A 24,559-nucleotide genomic window follows, 5' to 3' on the forward strand; every position below is an offset into this window, starting at 1 on the left:
AACAACTAAATGATTATATGAGTAAATTAGGAAAAGTAGCCAGCTGAGTTTTTTTGCAATTTAATTTGTCTGATGGCGTTTGATTTTGAGTGTTTTTTCTATTTGGGTAATTGGAAATGATATGAAAAATGTAGCTTGATTATATTTGGGTAATTTGAGACAATTATGTCTTTTTAATGAAATTTTAAATCATTTTCACTGTGAAAGTTGATTTTTAAAAATTGATAGTCACATTCTTAGGGATCTACATTTTGTTTAGATTACACCAAGTACAGTGTATATATATATACTTTTGGAGAGGATCGTGTATGTGCCCTTTTAAACCCTCAGATAAATGTGTGCTAAAGACAGTGATAACTGATGAGCCTGTTGGCTTTTGCTAGATCTAAAGCCAAACCCTGGTATTTAACAAAATAGATGCTACAAATGGATAGTGCTACTGTTTTTTATTGTGGGAAATTTCAAACATATTTAGAAATAGAGAATAGTGTAACCACTTGTGTGCCCATTGACCAACTTTAACTATTTATTCTCCCTCGTTCCTCCAATGGATTATTTTGAAGTAAATCACAGATATTTCATCCACTTCAGACTGTCTCTCTAAAAGATAATGACTCTTTTTTAAAAATACACACATATGTACTTTTAAATTTTAATGATCTATATGCCATAGTGCCATTATCACGTAGTGGTGCCTCTTGAATGCTTGATTATTTCACAACTTGGATTTCCAGCTTTGCAGTAGTGGTCTTATATATTTCTCATAGGCAGGGTTCCCCTGTTTGTAGAAAGAAGTGCATTATTAAGACAGACTATTTCTCCCAGGATTAATGACTTTTACTTTCAAATTAAGTTTTTAGTTTAAAAAAAGTAACATTACATAAGATTCTTAATTTTTAAAATTATTTTTTAAATTCATTTTGTGTGAACATATGGAGAACCATTTTTTCCAAAGGGCATCCTTCCTTTTCTCATGCAGATTTTAAATTGTGATGAAGGTGGCCAATTAAAAAAACAGCTTATCATTTGCTTTTGGAATTTAATACAAATAAAAGACTTTTTGAGCTCTTTGAAACTGAACTTTAACCACAAAGCAAGGAACCAGAAGGTGGAATCAGGTAAGCAATATTCTATGTCAGAATAGTTATCCCCATTTTCTCTAGTGTAATGTCTTGATTCTTTTCTTTACAGCTCTAGTCTCATCTTTTGTAATATTTGCTTATTTATTAACTTTTTTGCCTGTCTAGGCTAAAACTGCAAGCTCCTTGAAGACAAGGTCTGTGACTCTTGTTCTCCACTGTATCCTTAGTACCTAGAATGGATTCTGGCATATAGTATATGCTCAATAAATATTTGTTGAATGAATGACTGAATGAATGAGTAGATGTGTTTAACACATCTAGCAACGACTTGGACAAATTTTACAATAGAATAATTAGGTTAAAATAGGATTCTTGTTTTGAAATTATCCCCAATGATTCCTCCACTGCTTGCATCTATAGGGAATCACTTAGTTATGAATTCATGTGGGGAGGGGGAGCAGCCTTTTGCATTTCACTTTGGAGAAACTGGCTTGAAATAGCATCCACATCAGGAAAAGAGCCAAAAAGCAGACACCATGGCCAGAGTAAACCATGAGCGAGTGCATCATCCTGGCTAGGGATAAGGCTCAACACTTAACCTGCCCAGACAGAAGAGAGACTGGCTTATGATTCTAAGACATTTAACTTAGCATAACACTTTTCTTTCGGTAGAAAACGTCACTGAAATATATTCCCACTTGTACTTTTGTGTCTACAAGTCATGTTTCAACGTAGCTGTTGTTTTAACTTATTTTCTACTAGTACAAATGAGGAAAAATGTCTCTTATCGCAGTTTCAAAATTATGTACAGCAGATTAGAAAAATACACTTCATTTATTTATTTTTTTTGCAGGGAAAGATTCGCCCTGAGCTAACATCTGTTGCCAATCTTCCTCTTTTTCTTTTTTTTCCTCCTCCCCAAAGCCCCAGTACATGGTTGTATATCCTAGGTTGTGAGTCCTCTGAGTTCTTCCACGTGAGCCTCTGCTACAGCGTGTCGACTGACAGGCAGGTGGTGTGGTTCCGCAACTGGGAAGCGAACCCAGGCCACTGAAGTGGTGAGAGCACTGAACTTTAACCACCAGGCCATCAGGGCTGGCTCGAAAAATACACTTTAAAAGTGATATTTTGATGGTCTCTAAAGGAGCCAACAATGGAAGATTATGTGGCTATAAGCAGTCAACCGAGTGATTTTAGATAACTGGAAAGAGTTCTCCAAGGTCATTTGTAATCTCACATTCCTAAATTGCTGTGCATGAAAGAGCCACATTGCTGTACCTGTCACCTTTTTAGCAAGGTAATGTAATGGCGAGAGTCTGCAGCAATGTGTATGTAGCAGTTGCCTTCATCTCACTGTGTAGGTCATAAGACCATGTCCATTTATTCCGTAAATGCAAAGTGTCTACTCTGTGATAGATCCTGGAGTTAGGAAGATGAAGACTCCATTCTTGTTCACCGTCAAGTGGCAGGAGATAGGGAAAAGAGAAAAGTGAATGGGATGAGGTGCATCAAGGTTTTACCAAATCCGTGGATGCTGTGGGTCAGTCATGCCCCTCGTTTAGGTAAGTCTGCCCTCATTCAGTATCCAGATTAAATTCTTATAAAGATTAGAAACAAAGTAAAAAACAACAAAGCCCCTCATGTATTTTAGTGAAGATGAGGAATCAGGAGGACTGGCATGTTTCCTTGTGTTGCTAGTAAAACAGCTTTGAGCTGGATATGTCCACGTTTCCTGACTGGTGGTACAGCTGGGTCGGTTTTTCTCTGGAGCACCAGAGGGCCTAGTTTATCTTGAGACCACGTGAGCTGATCTGGAGTGGGAAGACTGCTGTAGTTTTATGCCAGGATTTAAACATCAGTACACAGATCTAATCATTAGAAAAAGTAACACGCTGGAAGTAGCTTAACTACTAAGCAGTAAATGTATCATACCTTCTTTAGGTAAGTTCTTTATATTTCCTTGTCAAAAGGATACCCTCCTGGAGACAGGAATGACCAAAATGAACTGGCCTTCTATCTGACAACCATCTTAGGGGTAACCGGTTGTGTTGTAACTTTAGATAATCATGTTAAATTAAGCTGTGAGGTATAACAGGATGCAGAATGTTAAGAGCAAGTCTAACACCATGCCAAGTGTGAATGAAAGCCTGCGAGTTGCCAATTTGATGAGGTGTTAAGACACCTTTTCTGAAATTTGACCTAAGAGGTAAAAAGTAAGCTTCACCATCTGAATAACATATTTGCGTTATAGAACATAATCTGTTGTGTACCTATAGACTGCCTTTGTTTTGATCATCTGTATCTGCTATTAAACATATTTCTTCCCTTCAGTTAGTATAGTTATTGACATTCATAACTTTTCCCAACAAGTCTCATAGCAGAGAGTCTGGGACCCTGGCCCTAGACTGTTAGGATTTTGTGAGTCCTCCCCCTCTTCTGTTAATGACCTAGAGTTCTGGTTTTCTCTCCTAGGACAGCTAGGGATCTTTTCACCTTAACCCTTTTAATTGTCATTTGTATGTTTTCCTGGGCGACTGATGGCAGTGCAGGAGTCGTCTTTGTTCCTGGGATTGTGTCCCTCAGTGAAGAGGGAGGAGGTGTCTCTAGCAGGCAGTCAGGTCTTAGAGAGACCACCCCCCCTAGATCCTATCACCTTTGAATACCCACTTTTATCAACACAAAACCGGAGTTAAAAGGCTGAAAATAAGATGGTTAAATACCCACAGTGATTTATCTTCTTATTTTTGTTACTTAAAAGCCAGTTTACCACCATGTGTGCATGCCCTTGGGTATGTCAAGCCCTGATTTAGAGCTTGGGCCTTCCTCCTAATTCCCTTTACCAAATTCTGAGCAATACATTTTGCTGATTACAGTCCAGACTCAGTTCCTGCCGGGCCACATCCTCGTTCCTGGTTTCTTTTTTGTGTTTTCAAAATATTTTAAACAGACATGCTATGCCAAGTGATTTCCAACCTAATGGGAATCAATTAAAATGGGAAAACATGGAGGTGTATTCACTGCGTGTTCTCTACTCTCTTACATCATTTATAATGTGTTCTGCTCAACTACCTGAGTATTGCTTGGTGACTCCTGAGCCCAATGGAACAGACGTTCATAGACATTTCCATCGTAACAGCCAAGTGCTGAATTTAAGGACTGATCCGTGAAGTCAAAAGCATCAGTTAACAAGATGGCATCCTTCCTGTGAGAGAAAACAAGTTTGTGAGTATTTTAGATTGCTCATATGAATCTAATTAATCTGGGATGGTAAATAACAACACCTAATTAGAGATTGCATCATTTTTCAATTTCAAACAACTCAGCTTTAATTTTTAAGTTTTTTATTATTTATTTATTTATTTATTTATTGTGAGGAAGATCAGCCCTGAGATAACATCTGTGCTAATTCTCCTCTTTTTGCTGAGGAAGACCGGCTCTGAGCTAACATCTATTGCCAATTCTCCTCCCCGCCCCCCAAAGCCCCAGTAGATAGTTGTATGTCATAGTTGCACATCCTTCTAGTTGCTGTATATGGGACACGGCCTCAGCGTGGCCAGAGAAGTGGTGTGTCGGTGCACGCCCAGGATCCGAACCCAGGCCGCCAGCAGCGGAGCGCGCGCACTTAACCACTAAGCCATGGGGCTGGCCCTAAGTTTTTTATTTTTATTATTTTTTTTTGCTGAGAAAGATTTGCCCTGAGCTAACATCTGCTGCCAATCTTCCTCTTTTTTTTTGCTTGAGGAAGATGAGCCCTGAGCTAACATCTATGCCAGTCTTCCTCTCTTTTGTATGTGTTCACCACCACAGCATGGCTTGACGAGTGGTGTAGGTCCCTGCTCAGGATCTGAATCTGTGAACCCGGGCCGCCAAAGTGGAGCATGCGGAACTTTAACCAGTTGGCCACAGGGCCGGCCCCCTTAAGTTTTTATTTTTGATCAGTTTTATATGCACAGTAAAAACAGTCAAATAGTTCTTTCTTTAAGTCTTGTTACTTAAAATTAGCATATCCCTGTCTTTCACCTCCATTCCACTTCCCACCCCTCGGGCAATCAATTTCAGTCTTTTAGCTGATATTTTTGGTATGTACCTGAATGTCTCTAAATATCTTGTTTGTATTGCTACTTCTTGATTATTCAATTTTAGATATTAACTGTTGACTCTCCACTGCAAAAGCTAAGGATTTATTTTTAGCACCCCTCTCCTCACCCCTACCTAGCATCCTCCCACCCCCAACCTATGCTTCCTCCTCTTGGCCTTCCTGCCTCCCAACATAGGTATAATTTTGGCCAGACTAATATCCAGTGCTTATATTATTATGACTTTGTGTCCTGTTCACGGCTGAGCTGTATCCCCACATCTCTCTCTTTTTTTTTTTTTATTTTTGTGAGGAAGATCAGCCCTGAGCTAACATCCAATGCCAATCCTCTTTTTGCTGAGGAAGACTGGTCCTGCGCTAACATCTGTGTCCATCTTCCTCCACTTTATATGGGACGCTGCCACAGCATGGCTTGACAAGCGGTGCGTCGGTGTGGGGCCAGGATCCGAACCCTGGGCCGCCAGCAGCGGAGCGTGCGCACTTAACCGCTACACCACAGGGCTGGCCCCACCGCACATCTCTCTGATCTACCTCTAGGCTCACTGTTTCTCTCTCGAACACTCCTGTCATAATTCTTAGTGATTTCACGGTCTTTGTGGATGTACCTCTAAAACTCGGCTTCTTAGTTCCTTGAATCTTCTCCTTTGACCTTGTCCTACAGCCTCCCTCAGTCACTCTCTGCCAAGGTCACACACCAAGCCTCGTCACCAACATCTGCAGCTTCTCCATAACCTCAGCCATGTTCCTTTCACCATCTCCTATCTTTCTAGCTCACTCCCTCTAGGATTCTGACTTCTGTAATTCTTTTTTTCCCTTTCAAACAACATGTGTTTTATTTTCACCTACTGAATGGAATATTAGAAAAGAATCGTTCTCATGCTTCCGTTCCTTTTTTAGCAAAGGATGTGAAACACAATATGCAATTGTCTGTTGACACTCCTCCCTAACCGTCGTTTCACAGAGCATTTGAGTGACTGGGAGACTTACCTGTTTTAATCCTTCCTGGATGACCCTGCTCCATCGTCATGAGGCAGTTTTCGTATAGGGCTGTTTATAATTCTTTGACCCTACTGGCACCTACCACCTATTAATGTCCCTCATCCCCCTTGTGGTCTCGCTTCCCTCCTTATCCAGCTGAAATTCCATAGTCCATTAGATTCACTCCCTCAAAAATGTATTCTGCTTTTCTTGCTTTGTCATACTTGTTTAGCAAAATCCAATTGCTCATTATCTCCAATTTTCCACCAACTTTGTGCCACCATCTTTGTAGCCTGTATATAGCTGGAAAAACCAATACTGACTGGTGTAATAAGGGTTCGTGCCCAGCAGTCGTATTACATTACTCTAATTCATTTACTCTTTCATTCTGTTAGATGATTATTTCCCACCTCCCCATCCCTTTTACCTGGATGACTTTGCGTCCTGTTTCACTGATAAAATAGAAGCAGTAACAGCATTTCCACAAGTTCCCACCAGTGCACTGATATGTACAGTGCTTTCTCTCTTCTTAGTATAGGACACTGTCCAGGCTGCCAGCTCAGGCCAGTCCCTCCTTGTCCACTAGATGCCTGCCCTTCTTGCCTACTGGAGAACAATGTTCCAGAAGTTCTCCTGTCCTTCCCCTACAACGTCAAAATTTCCCTTTCTACTGGATCATTTCCATCAATATACAAACTAGCTGTTGTTTCTCCCATCTTAAAAACATGGAGCTTTTGACTCTATTTCCTTCTGCATCATCTGCCCCATGTCTTGCCTCCCCTTTATGACAGAACTCCTTGAAAGTGTTGTGCTTGTTTATGCTTGCTATTTCCAGTCCTCACCTGTTCTCTCCCGAATTGGATCCATTCAGGTTTTCACTCGCCCTACCCACTGAAATAGGTCTTGTCAAGATCAACTCCTCATCATTTTTGAAGAGCCCCAAGACTCAGTACTTGGGCCTCTTCTCTTCATACCCTCACTCCTTGTTATATCATCCTTCTTATGGCTTTAAATACCAACCATATGCCAATAACTTTCAAATTTATCTCCAGTCTCACTTACCTGCTTACTAACATCTGTACTTGGATTTCTAACAGGCTCTTCAAACTTAACATATTCAAAACCAAACTCTTGATCTTCTAGACCTTCTCCTGTCCATCCTGCCCAAACCTGGCCCTCCTGTAATCTTTCCCATTTACAGTAAATGGCAACTCTGTTCTGGCCAAAAACCTGAACTCCTCTTCGTCTCTTACACCCCATATCTAATCTGTCAGCAAATCCTGTTCCATCTTCAAAATACACCCAAACTTCGGCCACTTCCCACCACCTCCGGTGCCATCACCTTGGTCCAGTCCGCCTCCATCTCACACCTGGATTATTGCAGAAGCCTCCTAACTGGTCTTGCTTTTCACTGTGGTCCCCTCCACTCTTACTATGGCAGCTGGAGTGATCCTTTAGAAATACATATCCGATTACTTCAGATTGTGTCTGTCCTCTGCTCAGAACCCTCCCATTCTCACCCGAAGTAAAAGCCAAAGTCTAAGCCTTTGCAATGATCTACACCCCCTCCCTTGCCCCTCCCAGTACACTCTTAACTCTCTGACCTCTGCTCTCAATCTCCATGTCAGTCACACCACTCCAGCCTCTGTGACCTCTCCTTGTTCTCTGGACGTGCCAAGCACTCTCTGGCCTCCAACATTTGTACTTATTCCCTGCCTGGAATGTTCGTTTCCCAGCCAACCACGTGGCTTCTCTCACCTCCCTCCCTTCAGATCTTTCCTTGCTGGGAGGCCTTCTCTGACCTGTTTATAGCTACAGTCCCCCTTCCCTGCTGTCCATTTCTTCATAGCCTTTATTACCATTGTGTGTGTGTGTTTGTCTCTTCTCTAGTCCGTAAGCATTTGTGGCCTTTTCAATCTGAAACACGTATATTCATTTGAGGAATATTTTCTTGAATTATTTTGTTAAAGATTTGCTCCCTCAGTTTCCTCTGTCTTCTCTTTCTAGCCCTGTTTTTCAGATGATGGAGAGTTAGGATCAGTCCTCTTACTATTTTTATTTTTTCTCTCCTATTTTTTGTCTTTTTGCTTTCTTCAAGATTTTTGCAATTTTATCTTCTAGTCCTTCAACTGACTTTGTCATTTCCACTATCATTTTTTAATTTTATAGAGCCCACTTTTGTTCTCTGAATATTAGTTTTTTGTGTGTGTGAGGAAGATCAGCCCTGAGCTAACATCGTTGCCGATCCTCCTCTTTTTGCTGAGGAAGACTGGCCCTGGGCTAACATCTGTGCCCATCTTCCTCCACTTTATATGGATCGCCGCCACAGCATGGCTTGATGAGTTGTGCACAAGTCCGTGCCTGGAATCCGAACCCGGAAACCCAACCACTACACCACTGGGCCGGCCCCTGAATATCACTTTTTTTTTTTTTTTTTTAATTGATGTTTTAATGGTTTCTAACATTGTGAAATTTTGGGTTGTACATTTTTGTTTGTCCATCACCATATATATGACTCCCTTCACCCCTTGTGCCCACCCCCCACCTCCACTGCCCCTGGTAACCACAGTCCAGTTTTTCTCTGTCCATGTGTTGGTTTATATTCCACATATGAGTGAGATCATACAGTGTTTGTCTTTCTCTTTCTGGCTTTGAATATCACTTTTTAAGAAATGACACTCTTGTTTTGTGGTTGCAATATGTCCTTTTAACTCCTGAGGATGTCGCTGATCTTTTAACAAAGTTTTCTTTTCCCTGCAGATTATCATGTGTCCTCGAGGCGCCTCCTTGCTTGTTCGGGTTCCGTCTCTTATGTCATGGCTTCCCTCAGGTGTCTGCTCATTCCTGAGTGTCTGATCACAGCTAAGAGTAGGGAATTAACTAGCTGATTAGAAGTCTGAGTGCTCGTCAATGTGGGGATCCCTGTGGGGGTGAATTGGGTGGACCAGTGGGGGACCCTGGCATCAGCGTCTTTAGCTCTCTCCACTTTGGGCTGGTCAGATTCTCCAGAGAAGGGTCATGTTATCATCTTCCTGCAGGGTACTAGCCTGGCTGCTGATTTTCTGGGAACCAGTGGAAAAAGTGGGCTGGGGGAGCAGGCTGTCAGCATTTGGCCTGTAAACACTAATTCAAGCCTCTGTTCTATAGAGTGGCCTCATCCTCACCTATGCCTGATATTCCCTAGGTCACAGACCCTCTGTTTACCCTTCTGCCAGGATGGGATCAAGGGAAGTCTTAAAACTACTCACAGAGGAGGAGGGGAACTGAGGATTCAACTCCTTTGGAAACAGCCTTTCTACCCATGCTGTCAGTCTTCCTTCACCCCATTGCCAGAGGCACAGAAGGCTGCTAGTTCTTGGGTTCTTTTGTGTGACTTCGTTGCTGCTTGGCCTTTCCCACTTCTGGTTTAGGGTTCAGTTTCCTCAGGTCTGCTAAGTCACTCTGTGTCCATCTACTTTCCAATTCTCATGTTTCCTCTCCTGCTCTCTTTTTCTTTGTGGGTTTATGCCTTTTTAAACATTTTAATCCATTTGCTGATGTTTTAGTAGGGTTTCAGGAGGAAAAAAAAGTCAATGCTTATGTTCAGTCTGCCATCTTTACCTGGAAGTCCTCCAACTGAGATTTTATGACCACTGAACGACTAAACACTGGGTGAGTTAATTACCATTACCCAGAGAGCTGGTTCTTAGTGTCACTCAGAATAGTGTACTGTCCTCCATGTGCCATCTCAGAAATCTGAGGGCCATACTGGATAATCAAGGCAGGGAATTGTGACACAGAACTGTTAAAGCGTGGCATCTGTGACATACCTGATTCCCCTGCCGTGGTAGAAGGTTACTTAGGAACCATACTGTGAGATATCAGTTTGTGGGTTTGATGTGAGCCTAAGTTGTCTGTTTGTGTCACTGCTGTCTGTCTGGTCTTGAACTCTAAGTCTCTGGAGCCAAGGCAAGCACTTAGACATGCTGCTGCAGATAAAAAATCACGCTTAGGGGGTTAAGATGATCTTTTGTGTTTCATCGTCACTGCCAATCAGAGCTAGAACACTATTGTCTTCATGTGCTTTTAAGTGCCAAGCGTTTTAGAAGGTTAGATACACTTGGGCTTGAACTCTGCAATACTCAATTATGCTGTTAATAGTTTCTACCACTGCATTCTCTATATTAAGGAAAGATTAATACCTGGGGCATAATTATCAAATGTGTTTTTGACAGTTTTTGATGATTTCATTGAACAAACATTTACTGACCACCAACTGTCTGTTAGGTGCTTCTGTGTCATCACACGTGATATGTAACGTTGCATATTGGTAGAAATAGAATTCAGTCTAGTTTTTTAACCACTGTCATAAATATTTTGAAATATTTCAAATCTTTTTCCTTTTTATTTTCTTAGTCTTGCTGATAATGTGAACTATTGGAAGTTCTAGGGGAAAAGGCACACGTGTGTCACTCCCTCCCCCACCCCATACAGCAGGCATCATATTTTCTCAAAAAAAGTTGTATTCTCAAATTAGCCCATTTTTCATCTTATGGACAATGGTGACTAATGTGTATGGTTTTAATTTCTATTTCTTCCAGTACCCTGGTCAGGTTGGGTCTTTGGCTTTGAATGTTTTACGGTGATCATTTAGATTATATACAGTAACAGGGTGAAAGCATCACATTAGTGTGCCATGACCCTAGACTGCACGGCATCAACGCTGCATTTAGAAACGATTTGTATTGTTTTTACAAATCAGGATGTGAATTACTAGTTTTTAAAAAATATTTCATCTTGAAGCTGAAGGAGGATTAAAGTAAGTTTAATCAGCTTGATGAGTTTGCTTAAGCACATTCAAAAAAGACAAGGATATATTTGAAATAAACAATAGCTCAACCTTAACCTTAACATACAGCTTAAGAGCCCGTGCTCTGGGGTCAGACAGGCCCCAGATTGTACCCAGCTCCTCCTCCGGCTAATTGTGTGATCTTGGGCAGGTTACTTAAGTCCCCTAAACCTGCATTTCCTCCTCGGTAAAATGGGGAGATTAATAATATCCAGTTCCAAAGGCTGTAAGGATTAAATGAGATGATGTATATAAAAGCTTTTCACATAGTCCCTGGCACATGTAAGTGCTTCTTAAATATTAGCTATGATTAAGACTCATTAATTTTATTCATATTCCTTAGATACTATTCCTATTTCCTTGACAATGTTGAACAGTTCAATTGAGGTAGGTGGATAATTTATTCTTAAGCATTTTTATTTCTAATTTTTTTCCATTTTTTCTTTCATTACTTCCTAATGCTTTATGTTGGTGTAATAACACAAGGGTGTAGACCTCTCTAGGGCTGTTGCTGCTTTTGCCCGACCCTATTGAGCAAGGTTTTGGAGTCTGAAGTGAACAAAGGCTCTAGGGTTATTCTCTGAAGATCACCATAGTTTGGGGCCACCACTCACCTGACGAGGAGGAGCAGGTCCAGATAGGCCGTTCTCGCCATGTCTATTTGGGCCCCAGACAGGAAGCCATCGTGGAGAAAGTCACCCGCGTTAGTCAGGATGCCGTGTAGAGCATAGAGATCACAGAGGCGTTTGAGCGCCTGCTGAACTGCTGGTTCACTTTCTAGTTTCTCCAGAGCTTCTGTAAAACTCTTTACAGCGACATAGTAGCAGTGTGCCTACAAAGACACAAAGATGCATTAGCTGCTGATTTCTGATTTCTGCCTCCAGAAGTCGTCCAAAAGCATGGCAAGGCTGCTGGAGTAAGCTTGCCGCAGCCCTGTGTTTCCCAGCAGGCTGACCAGCAGCCGCCTTTTCTCCTAGCTCTCTGTGGTCTGACTGAGCCTTTTTGATGGTGTGTGTGCACACACGTGTGTTGGGGGCTGATGGGCTATGGAATTTGGCCCTTTTCCTCATTTTGCTTGGGGCAGTTTCAAGTAGGTTTGAAAGTAGAAAGAGTGCCGGAGTACTGGAGGCTGGCCTGGGGACTGTGGAGGATAGCACCACTTTTCTCAAGAAAACAGCTATTCTTTGTCTGCCATGTTCAAGGCAGTGGTGTGTGAGTGTATGTGTGTGTGCACCTTGGGGTGAGAAAGTAGGGGTTCAAGATGTACATGAAATTTATCCCAACCAGAGTATAAACTCTTGAGGTAATCAGGGCTGTTATTAACTCCTGCAATAGTTGGGTTCTGTCAGTGGTTAAAATAACCAGTTGGTAGGTGACCACTGCCCTCAACCTGGTGAGAGCAGGTTCCCTCTGCCAGCCAGGTTCCTTCCCTGGGACTCCCTCCTCCCGACAGCCCAGCAACTAAGGCATTAATGGCCGACCCAGCAGGAGGCCTTCAGGACCCTGCTTCCCTTAGGCCTGAAGTCCTTTCTTTCTTTTTTTTTTTTTTTTGAGGAAGATTAGCCCTGAGCTAACATCTGTTGCCAATCCTCCTCTTTTTTGCTGAGGAAGATGGGCCCTGGGCTAACATTCGTGCCCATCTTCCTCTACTTTATATGGGATGCCACCACAGCATGGCTTGATAAGCAGTGCATTGGTCTGCACCAGGGATCTGAACCCACAAACCCCAGGCCACTGAAGCGGAGCCGGCGAACTTAACCGCTATACCACCTGGCCAGCCTCCTGAAGTTCTTTCTGATTGGTCAGTGCCCCTGCCCTACTGGTTGTTAAGTGTTTTGAATATTCCCCCTCTCCCTAAGACAAACACACATAATTATTTTTATTAGATAGGATCTATGATTTCCATGGCTGGGGGGTTGGTGGCAGGGGTTGGGGGAGGAAAACAGGTCTCCAATTTTTACCTGCATACAGATTACCTTGGGATCTTGTCAAAACGCAGATTCCGGGATAAGGGAATCTTTGCATTCTAACAAGCTCTCCAGTGATGCCCCTGCTGCTGGTAGTGACTTTAAGTGGCAAGGCTTAGAGTGTCTTGAGGATTCAAAGGAGTTTACCCAGGGGAACAAGGAATGGGGGAAAGGTCATTCCTGGCAGAGGGAACTTCATGTGCACAGGGCTGTACTTGCAGGAGGCTGCAGGCAGTTTAATGAGGCTGGAGCACTGGAGTATAACGAGGTGGTAATGACACCCAGGTAATGAAGGGCTGTGAATGACAGGTTGGGATTTTATTCTCTAGGGTCAGGGAGCCACCAAAGTCTTCAACAAGCCAGTGACCTGATCAGGTTTCTCACTTGCAAAGAATCTGCCTTTCCCAGGGAGGCCTCGCGTGGGTGCTGACAACACCACTCTGCCGCCGGACCTTGTGTGCTCACAGCCATTCTGATGGGTGAGGAAGAGGAGCAGCTGCGCTCCGCTGCCCCCGCCATGTCCAACGGTCCTTGGTGCTCACTGGAGACTCGCACTTTCTGCAGCTAGGCTCTGCTTCCCTGTTCTAACCCCAGGGCCGTATCCTTAAATTCTCAGGGCCCTGGGTTGAGGAGTGGAGTGATGAAGAGCTGCTGGAGGGCCTGGGCCACTGTCTTGGAAAGCAGGATGAGGACCAGAAAGAGAAGGTGGCCTCCATGCTTCAGAGAGAGGCTGAGCCAAACCTCGGCACCATGCTTTGAACACAGTGAACTTTATTTACTTTTGTGTGTGTGGGTTTAAATCTTGCCTCCTGTGTAATTTGGGGGTGGGAGTGGGATGTAAAGCACTTATATGCTAGGTGCCTCTCTAAATTTTACATGTATTAACTCATTTAATCTTCATAATAATCGTATAAGGTAGGTACTATTATTAGCTCCGTTTTGCAGATGAGGAGACTGAGGCATGGAGAGATGAAGTTTTTTGCCCAGGGTCACTTGGCTGGTAGGTGGTAGCAAGGAGATCCAAGCCAGAGCATTCCGCCTCCCAGCCAGTTGAGTCTATACTCCTAACTGCTACCCTGCATTGCCAAAGCCACCAGAGACTGAGGCTGCGTTATGAGTACCAGCGTTTGCTCCAGTGGTCCTAGGGACTGACGTCTCTCCTGGGCAGGGCCTGAGATTATAGGACCAGAGCCCAAAGGGCTCTTCCATGCCCTTTTGTTTTAAAGACGGGAAGTTAAAGCCCAGAGAGGGAAGGACTGCCTGAGGTCGCACGGCAGGTCATGCACAGAGCTGGGCCCAGAACTAAGGCCACGGCTTGCTGCTGCTTGTCCACCCCTCTGCCACTGTTCCCTGCCCCCTTGTGTGGCTGTCACTCTCTACTTGCACATTTATGGTTTCCAGATGGGACCTGGTTGTGTGCTTGAGGTTTCTGTAGAGGAGACGGCCTCCCAAAGCACAAAGCCCAGGAAGTGCACACTTGCCTGCCCTTGACTTTGGGGACTCAGCTTGGGCACCGCCTCCCCAGAAAGCTGCAGGGACTTATTCTTCTCCCCCAGGCTGGCTGAGCTTCCCGCCCTGGCCTTCCCCAGAGCCTGGGGCTCACCTCCCTCACGCATGCACAGTGGCTTCCTGAGGGCACGGGGGAAAGGAAAGCAAAGCGTCTTAGCTCACTTATTTCCTACCTCTGGGACTTAACTCCACTGAGTTCTACTTCCTCACCCTTGTGATGGAGATTATGCTGCTCTCCCTCCCAGGGTTGTGTGTATTAAATGGAGTAACCTTGGCAAGCAGTGTCTGGTCCGTTTGAAGGCAGGACATAGGTGTGGAAAATGGGTGGATAATGGGCGGCTGTGGTTCCTTTTTTTGGTAGTCTGGTGAGAGCACAGCCTTGGCTCACCCTCCTCTGTACTGAAAGGACATTTAGCAGAGCAGGCAATGCTCCTGCGGTGGACTGAGCAGAACCGAGGGTGGCGGGTGTGATGGAGGTGGTGGGTCTCCAGGTGGCACTCAAGCCCAGCCTGCCCCACCAGGGCCACTGCAAAACACTCCTTCAGGCCTCTCCTGTGCTAAGGCTGCCATTTTCAGGGCCTGAGGCCTGAGGATTGAAGTGATCCTGTTGGTTTTCCAGCTGTGGGTGGGGCCAGAGTCCCAGCTGCCTAAGCTTGAGCTCGGGAGTCATATTTACCTCTTTGCCACCCCATTACTCTCTGAAGCTTGTCCGTTTCTTCTACCCCCTTAATATCTCTGCATCTACCCGCTGCTTTCCATGCCCTCTGCCGAGGTCATGGTCAGGACCACCCTCAACCCTCACCCAGACTACTGCTGCCTGCTCCTAACTGGCCTCTAGCATGCAGTCCGTTCTTCCTCCTGCAGCCTCCGTGATCCAGGATGAAACTGATCACTTCACTTCTCTGATACAAACCCTGCAAAGGCTTCCCATTGCCATGAACTTTTCACGGGCCTGTCTCTTCTCCTCCCCTCCCTTCCTTCCTCTCCTTGTTTCCATCTTCCTCTGTGAGGTCCTCCTTGGGAGAATTTGCATTTCCAAGCACCGTGCCTTTTCTTGCCGCTTCCTTTTGCACCGGTTGTTTCCTTTGCCGAGAAACCTTTCTCTCCAAAGCCACAGCCTCCACCCTTTGCCTGGCTAATTTCAGCGCATCCTTGAAGTCTTGGCCTATATGCCACTTCTGGGAAGACTTTCTGACTCCTTGGGGTGGGTGGCGATGCACCTGCTCTGGGATCCCATGGCAGCCCTCGTTTCCCCCTCCCAGGGCTTCCTTGATTGTAGCTGTGTATGGGCACTGTGGAGCCCCCAGTACGCAGCCCTATGCCTGGTGTTGAGTGGGTGCTCAAATATTTACTGACTGACTGTACATTATGCACAAACACAGAGCAGTGGAAATTGAATGCGACATCTAAGGATTGCCTGTGGGCTACAGGGAGACTTGACCTGCTTTTCTTTCTGGGAGGAAATATTTGAACAACCTGAAGCAAATCCAATAACACTGCCTCATTACGTTTTTCCCTAAGAGCTGCCAGCAAGATTGCTTTGGAGTTAAGTCCTTTAATTAAAATACCCTGGACTAAAGCCTTGGGAGTGAAACGAAGGCAGCTGCTGAGCAGGGCTGGGGACTAAGGGCAGAGCTTGGATGTTCCCGGCAGGGCAGCTGCTGGGGACACAAAACGGGCCCTTTTGGCTTCAGCTGACCGGCAGCTCACCTTAGCAGCCTGGAGGTGGATGACAGTGGTCCTGTTCCAGGCCTCGTGCTCGTCAGCCCCGGATCGCATCAGAATCTGTATGTGATGCACTGAGTCCTTTGTGAGCCTGAAGGCCAAAGAGAAAAGGGTCAGCTTCTTGGCTGAGAGGGAAAGAGACTGATGGAGTTTGGTCCCAGGCTGCCTGGGGTCCCTCAGAAGTAGAAGTAATTCCTGTTTATTGACCACTTATATGTTACAAGGAAATGCTTGATATACATTATCTCTTTAACCCTTTTAAGGACAGGCATTTCCAATTTAAAATGGGGAAACCTGAGTCCCAGATAGGTTAACCAACTGGTTAATGAAGGCACCTTAAAAAAGAAAAGCAAACCAATTCTTGTCCTCTAAACCACTCAATTGGTCATTTGCCATTTAGTTAACCTTTATTCTTTTAGTTTCTATTCTGTGCCCATCCACTCATGACCCTTGGAATTTGTGTGCAAAGCAAACTGTTTATTAAGCAGTATTTATTTTGCTTTGTCAGGGAATAGATAAGCAGATGTCACATTGAGTTCCAAGCGAAAAGCAATATCATGGCATTTTAATTACCCTGAACAGCCTTATTTTGCCTTCCCGCCTTCCCCCAACTAAAATGTTAGCTCTGTGAGGCCTGGGTGTTTTATCAGACAGGTTTGTTGATAGATCCCTAGTACCTAGAACGGAGCCTGGCTTACTGTAGGCTGTTAATAAGTATTTATGACTCCATAAATGAATGTCCCAAGTTGCTTGTGATCTTGAAATAACTATTAACTATCCCTGGGACCACAAGTTGGGATATAAGACCTCTTGTTATATACTGAAAATATTTTTTCTGGGTGGTTTTTGGTGTTTCAGTTGGGGAGGGTTCAGAAGGTTTCCTTTTTAGGTAGTTAAAGCTCTCCATCTTTTCCGTGATGGTGTCTGGGTTTGGCCAGGACCTCTCTATTCCCAGCCCCTGGCACATTTGGATGTTCTTGATACACAGTGGGTGCCTGACGATATTTGTTGAATGACAGACTGGATGAGTCCTTGGTCTTATCCTTGTTCCCTGGACCCTACTAAACCCCAAATAAACTAATTCTATCCCTTGATATAGTCATATTTTTGAAATTATTTTAGATTGTGGACTATTTCAAACCTAGAGTATGGCTTTATTTATTGGTATTTACATACTGATACGTTCATAGTATTTACGTATGGGTACATTCTTTGTATTGCAAATCACAATAAGAACCTAAAGATATTAAAAATTCCTTGCACTGGCCACAGAGGTGATGTCCTTCTACTAGCTTGACCAGAATGGGGACGTGATGGTGGTCCATGGCTGATGGGTGTGACTTCCCCTTCTCTCTGCCCATGGTGGCAGAAGTGAGAGGACTGAGGAGGTTGGGGAAGGGGGTAGTTTTGGGAAGAGTATCCACAAATGCCCATCCAGCCAATCCCAAACGCCCTAGCGGGGGAAGGAGCCTGCCCCCAGGTGGGACGGCTGATTTCTCAGCTCTGGCTCACCTGGCTGCCACGTGTGCCCAGGCCTTGGTGTAGAGCTCTGGGTGGAGGAAGTCAGCTGCCCTCTGGGCCGGACACTTGGCCAGGTAGGGTGCAGTCAGGTATGCAACAGACTGAGGGAGAGACCTCTGCGATGTGGGGCCTGAGGATGCCTGAGCCTGCTGGTAGCTCTTCACCAAAAACCTGGGGGTGGGGGTGGAGGCAGGGGAGAGGGTGAGGAGCCCTGCGGGACAGCCCAGTACCCCTCCCCCAGAGACATGCGCTCTTATGCTCCCTGTGGGAGAACCAGGGCCACCCAGTTTCTCGCCCCGGTCCCCCGCCCCCCAGCCAGCCCGCTATGGGGCCCTCAGAAAAGTGCCTCCTGAGACTGTCATTTCTCTCACAATAAATGGGGCTGAAGCTGCTGGGGCGGAAGCTGGCAGACACTCTCAGATCCTGAACATAATCCCTTTGATATGTGATCAAACAATCTTTTCTGTTGGTTAGGATCTTGTGATTTAGGGATATATGATGGGTTGTACAGTGACTATGGAAATTAAAATGCTCTTAGCTGGAAAAAAAAAAAAAAAAGGATAGATGCAAGAATGCTAAGATGATTGGGAGGATTATGGGTGACCCTGAGCTTCCTCCTTGTGATGATCCGGTGGTTAGAGGCTCTGGGCTCAGACAGCCGCGGATTCCCATGTGGCTCTGCTGAGACCCGTGTGATGCTCTAGAAGTTACTTCACCTCCCTCAGCCTCAGTCTCTCTACCTCTAGGTGGAGATGATAACGCTCACCTGATAGGTGGTTTGTGAAAACTGAATAAGATTTGTCAAGTGCTTGGCACAGTGTGTCTAATACATGATATTGTATTCCTTTTGTCATTTGGAAAAAACCCCAATGTTATATATTAAAAAAAATTCTAAGAAATGTTATATAGCATATTTGCCAGTAAACCTTTCCTCCCTGCATGGAGAAATCACCGGAGAATAGGTAATGTGAAAGGCCTCGTCAGCCATAGTACCCCACAGACATAGGAGAGATGAAAAGACACCGCCTGGTGGGAGGAGGCCGGCTCAGCCGTTCCTTCCTGCCTCCCAGGTTGCAGCCTCCCCTGTGCTGGCCCTGCGCTAAGCCTGTGGACACGGTGGTGAGCAAGGCAGGTAAGACTCCCTGCCCTCAAGGAGCTCACACAAACAAAGATGCGTGCAGATTGTGCTAACTGCTCTGAAGGAAACAGGACGGTGCTGAGAGGGAGGATCAGGGTGGCGTTACTCTAGATGGAGTGGTCAGGGAGGGCATCTGAAGGAGGCGTCATTTTAGCTGGGGCCTGAGGGATGAGCAGGAGCCAGCGGAACAACAATAAATTGGGGGTAGAGAGTGTTAGGGGGAGGGAAGTGAGTGCGAAGGCCCCATGGTGGGGAAGTAACAGTCTGGTTGGCTGGAGGTTGTGAGAGCGGGATGGAGAGGATAGGGACCACAGTGTGGAGGGTGGCATTTTCCTATGAGCAGTGGGAAGCCACTGAAGAATTTTAAGCAGGGGAAAGGTGTGATCTTCCCTAGGCTTCGAGAAGATCCCCCTGGCTGCCTCTGGAGAAGGACTGAAGTGGGGCAGGGCGGAGGCGGGAGAGCAGGGAGGAGACAGACGCCATTGTCCAGGGGAGGCCATAGCAGCCTGGCGGGGAGCTGCAGCGTATCTGGGGAGAAGTGGATGGACTGGGGACAGGTTGTGGGAGCTGGGCAGTCCCTGAACAGCGCTCCCCAAAGTCGGCTCCCTCTGTGGGCATCAGACAGATGCTTCGACCCCAGCAGAAGCCCCCAGGGTTTCCCAGGGGCCAGGCAGAGACCTGGGCCAGCCTTGGCCTTACCTGGCCACCTGCAGGTAGAGCACCGTGTTCTCACCCTCGAAGGTGCAGGAGGCTGTCACTTTGGTGACCAGAGATGGCAGGCCGCTCAGCTTTGAGTAGCCGTGTCCGCCACAGGCCCTGCGGCACAGCTCAGCCCCGTGGGTGCAGAAGTCCGACACCATGGCCTTCGTACCTGCACCCAGTGCATGAAGCTGCAAGAACAGGAAGGGGGTCAGGCGGTGGAAGGGGGCCCTCCAGTAACAACCATGCACTCATTGAGCACCTACTGTATGCTGAGTACAACTCTGTGAGGTCGGAATTGTTTCCTCAGCTCACGGCTTTATGAATGAGAAGGCTGCGACTCAGAGAGGTTATGTGACTTGCCCAAGGTCACACAATGACGCCATGTAGCTGCAGGAGCAGTAAGGACAAAGGAAAACTGTCCAGGCCACTGTCTCCAGTATCTCGGGAAGAAGATGCTTCCTGGATGGGGCTCACTGTTATCCAGGAGTTATGGATTTTGCTGGCAAGCAGAGGTTTTGGAGAGCTGGCCTGTGAGGATGGAGGTCCACCATCAACCCACTGTCTGGGGTTGTAGAAGGGGCTGCCAGGCAGCAGACCTGGTTTGAGTTTTTGATTCTTGAAACCTCAGACTTGCAAGTCCTTGGGAGGAGGGTCGTGTCCCTTAACCTCCCTGTAACCTCCCTCACTTTCCTCATCTGTAAAATGGGGATCTGAATGGTGGCTGCTGTACAGTTCAAGGGCTAATGCAGCAATGCTTATAAAGCACAGGGCCCGGACAGACGGACTCTTAGTGTATACGTGAGCCCACAGTCCTTGATCTGAGACCCTTGGGGCCAGATGCGTTTTAGAATCAGATTATTTTTTGGATTACAGAAAGGTGAAGTAGGACATTTACAGTAGATCATATATAATACCCCTAGGGGAGGCTGGGGCAGCCTTGGTGATCAAACACATTAATGTTTCTGCTGCAAAATGTACTCTCACTCAGTGGGATAAATCAGGTCAGTTCAGGTCAAACTGTGCCACCAAGTGAGTTCTAAACGCCTTTTGGTTTCCAGAGCTTTCCAGGTTTCAAATGCACATCAGGCATTGTGCACCTGTGTTCTATATATCATGTGTGATTATCTCCTCTAACGTTTTTGGAGCTTTTTGGGGGCCAAATGGGGGTGGATTTATATGTCGGGGTACAGCTTGCCCTGGGTGCCCTGGGATGTTGGAGGGCTGGGGAGGGGAAGGGACGGGACCCATGGGAGTAGGACTGGGGCTGCTCCTCGGGGAGGACACTTTCAGCCACCCTCCCAGCTCCCGCCCCCAGCAGAGAGCAGAGACCTCAGGCAGGAGGCTGAAGTCTCTGTCCAGAATGGCGTCGTGAGAGCGATGGAAGAATTCCAAGAGGCTTCTCGCCAGGAAATGGAAGGCATAGGCCGTGGCCAGCTGAGGAAGGAGTTTCTGCTGCTGCGTCTGGTGGTCTAGGATTTTTGCCTCTGGCTCGCTGAGGGGAAGAGAAGCAGAAGGTTTAGAAGATGGCTACAAGCCACATCCACCTTCCCGTGTCCCTAGTGCCATAAAAACTCTAAAACCTGAGTTTTTATATCCTATTACAAAACTTGACCTGAACTGACACGAGGCTTATAATAATCTTGTAAAATCCCATCTCACATGAATATCCACTCATATCACTGCAGAAATATTGACATGTTTGCTTATGGGTGCTGCCCCTGTGGGAGAGGTTTATATAATTACTGCATATGCACCATGTTATCCAGCGGAAATCTGGAAAGTTCTGAATTCCAACACATCTAGTCCCAAGGATTTTGGGTGAGGGGGTGTGGCCCTATACCCCTGATGATTTGAACCTTGACCTTTCGCTGCCCTGGTGCACTTGCTGTGTGCTGGGAAATATGTTGAGCCTAATCAATAACTCTGAGGATGTGAACGTGGGTCTGATGGAATCCCAAGGTAGAGACTGCGTCTGCCTTGTCTGCGGCTGTGTGCTCAGTGCCTGAGACCATGTCCAGCATATAGGGGCCCATGGTAACTATTTGTGGATGGAAAGAAGGTGTGAATGTGAGAAACCTCCCATGGCTGATGGGGAGAAACCTGGTTCTCTTCTTTGGGCCAGCAGCCCCTCACCTGGACACAGGGTATTATAACCATCTTTGGGACACTTCTGCCATCCAGAAAACTGGGCTCCAGACAAGACATCATCAGCAGTACCTTCTTCCCAGTGCCTCTGTCCTCTGGAGGAGACTTAGCCTGGGATTCTGAAGCTCAAGCCAGCCACGGGTGCCGTGGGTTTGCCAGAGGAAAGGACCCTGGGCTAAGGGACTGACATGCTTTATTTCATTTCATCCTCAACACCACCCTGCAAGACTGCTCCTCTCGTGCCTATTTTGTCGATGAGGAAGGTAAGGGACAAAGAGGCTTGTGGCCAGCCTAAGCTCCCATGGCTAGCAAGTGGCTGAGCTGAGTGTGGCACCCAGGTCTGCCTGGCATCCGACCCTCAGTCCATTTGCATTAGAGTCCTGGATCCTTGAGCCCACGGCGTGAAACACCACCAGGCTCTGGGACTGGATGTTCTCAAGTTCCAGTCCTGGTGACCTCGCTCTTCACTTTACAAGTAAGAAAACTGAGGCCCAGAGAGGGCAAAGGACATGACCAGGGTCACTTAGCAGAATTGGGACAAGGACTGCCAGGTTGAAGCCCGTCCCTCAGCACACGAGTTCAGCCAGTTGTGCTGTGTCCAGCTCTGCCCTCTCTCCCTGTGCCTGCACTACGGCACCACGCGTCCAGGCTCCACTTTGCTGCATCCTGGGTGTGTCCACTGGGACATATTGATTCTAAAGAATTATTGGTTGTTTATCTGAAATTCGAATTTAACTGGCAGTCTTGAATTTTTATTTGCTGAATCTAGCAACCATATGCGTGTGCGTGTCTGCGTGTGTGTGTCTACGCTTACACACGTTAAAACAGAGCACAGTTAGCCCTTGGGGTTCGGTGCCATGGAGTGGAGGGAGTGTTGGCCGGACACAGCCACGTACAACAAAATGGATCCAGACTTGGACATACCACAGTCGGCTGCTGACAGTCACAGCCAGGCAGAACCAGCTTCAGCCATATGTGGTCTGATGTGACAGCTGGGCTTTGCCAGGCACAATCACTCACACCCTGACGGAACAAACTCAAGAGCCATGGTCACCTGCTGCTTGGCAACTGGCTGACCCAGCCGCACTCAGCCAGTACCGGCCCCAGCTGGACTTGGACAGACAGACTGAGGTCTGTTGGTACAGGGCCAAAGACGCACAATCGCAGAGCTCAATGAGGCTGGACACTGACAGATGCAGGTTGGGCCAAGTGGTCAGCTGGGATTAGAGGGAGCCAGAGAGAGACCCTACAGATGTGGCCAGATGGGCCAGGTCTGGGCAGACGTGTGAGGCAGGTAATGCATGCTCCCAGCACCCTGCTCTGGCAGAGGGGGTGGTGTCAGGGGGCAGGCACTGTGGGACTGAGAGGTAGCCCTGTCTGCAGTGGTTGGCCTCTGGGTGCCACTTGCCTGGGCCGGAGCCGGGATTGGCGGCGTATGACAGAGTAGCGAATGGCGATGACGCAAGCCTTCTGCAGCGTGCAGATGACGTCCGATAGCATCTCCACCCGCATCACCACCATGGAAAGATAGTTGCTCTGTGCTGTTCCGAGCTTGATGTAGGTGCCATCGGGCAAGACCTGGAGGACAAAGGACAGGTGCTAGGTCTGAGCCAAGGCTTCCTAGCCTGCCCCACACCCAGAACTGTGGCCTCCACGCCCCGCAGGCACCGGAGTTCTCAAACTGCTCACCCGGAGCAGACACAGCCGGCCAACAGCCAGAATGCACTTGAATGGCCACACTGATGGTTAAAATGGAAACATATCTGTGCTTGTGGCTAAAGTGCCACTGCCCCAAGTACCCTGGTTCACAGCTCCTCTCCTGGGACACCCTAGACCTCCCTACAGTCCACAGCTAAAGGTAATGCCTGGCAAAATGGGGACCTCTGGAACTTTCTCCAGTACCCAGCTGGTGTCTGTTCAGTGATTGGTTGTGTCCAGGCCTCACAGGTAAATATGCATGTCACCCTCAGCCTCATCCCTCTTCTTCTCAGATCACCTTGCCACCCTACCCCATGATTGCTCTGCCACCCCATGAGGTGAGACTTTACCCATGAGAAGTCTGAGGCCCAGAAAGGCCAAGTGACTTGCCCGAGATCACACAGCTGCTACAATGGGGTTTTACCCAGGTCTGTGGGAGACTCTATGGGGTGGGAGGTGCCCCAAACTCAGCTGTGCAGAGGAGGACCCAGAGCCAGCAGCAGCCTGCAGGGGGCCACTGTCCCCTCTCCAGGCATTGCAGGCCTGCAGCCTCCTGAGGCCCCCCACCTGTGCAAAGCGACTGAGCATGTTCTCCCTGGGGACCCGCACGTGGTCCAGTCGCAGGAAGCCGTTATCTATGTGGTTGAGGTCCATCTTGGGCCCAATGTTTCCAACAGTGATTCCTAGAAGGAGATGGAGACAGGAATGTCTGTCAGTCGAGCGCTGGCTGTGTGCCAGGTACCTCACACGTATTCCAGCTCATCTCAGCCTCACAGAAGCCTGTGACATTGAGGTTATTACACCTGTTTTGCAGGTGACCAAGCTGAGGTCAGATGGGTGCTGAATCTTGCTCAAGATCGCCCAGCCAGTTAGCACCAGGTCTGTCCGACTGGACCCTTCCCTGCCCAAGGGAGACATGTTCCAGCTTCTCTCATGGACTTCTGGGGCCCGGGACAGGGAGGCCTGGCAAGGTTTCCTCCTGGTGGGGGCCTGGAGGGAGCAGCAAGGGCTTACCTGGCAGTGGGCTGTGGTCCTGGAGGCTCCGGATGGGCACAATAAAGGCATGCATGCCCTGCCGGGCTCCCGAGCAGATCAGCTGGGCCTGGACCAGGGCATGGGTAGCTGACTGTCCCACTGAGGGCAGAGAGATGAGAGGCTCAGTGTGATCCC

The 24,559-nt window shown here is 47.1% G+C and overlaps 1 protein-coding gene across 1 annotated transcript in view; it reads right to left on the minus strand.

Moving 5' to 3' along the window:
* Positions 1 to 438: 438 nt before the first annotated feature.
* ACOX2 (acyl-CoA oxidase 2) overlaps positions 439 to 24,559 on the minus strand; it is a 32,088-nt gene continuing 7,967 nt past the window's right edge. Inside the window, exons 7-16 of the mRNA XM_004419871.3 lie at positions 24,404 to 24,523; positions 23,957 to 24,072; positions 23,100 to 23,269; positions 20,876 to 21,038; positions 19,544 to 19,734; positions 17,698 to 17,877; positions 16,171 to 16,276; positions 11,599 to 11,816; positions 4,152 to 4,284; positions 439 to 778 (exon numbers count right to left, since the gene is read on the minus strand). Coding sequence (XP_004419928.1) covers positions 716 to 778; positions 4,152 to 4,284; positions 11,599 to 11,816; positions 16,171 to 16,276; positions 17,698 to 17,877; positions 19,544 to 19,734; positions 20,876 to 21,038; positions 23,100 to 23,269; positions 23,957 to 24,072; positions 24,404 to 24,523 — 1,460 coding nt within the window. The 3' untranslated portion in view covers positions 439 to 715. The remainder of the gene's footprint in view (positions 779 to 4,151; positions 4,285 to 11,598; positions 11,817 to 16,170; positions 16,277 to 17,697; positions 17,878 to 19,543; positions 19,735 to 20,875; positions 21,039 to 23,099; positions 23,270 to 23,956; positions 24,073 to 24,403; positions 24,524 to 24,559) is intronic.

The sequence above is a fragment of the Ceratotherium simum genome, chromosome 5 (assembly GCF_057802395.1).
Source record: "Ceratotherium simum simum isolate JZ-2026a chromosome 5, ASM5780239v1, whole genome shotgun sequence".
Taxonomy (NCBI): Eukaryota; Metazoa; Chordata; class Mammalia; order Perissodactyla; family Rhinocerotidae; genus Ceratotherium; species Ceratotherium simum.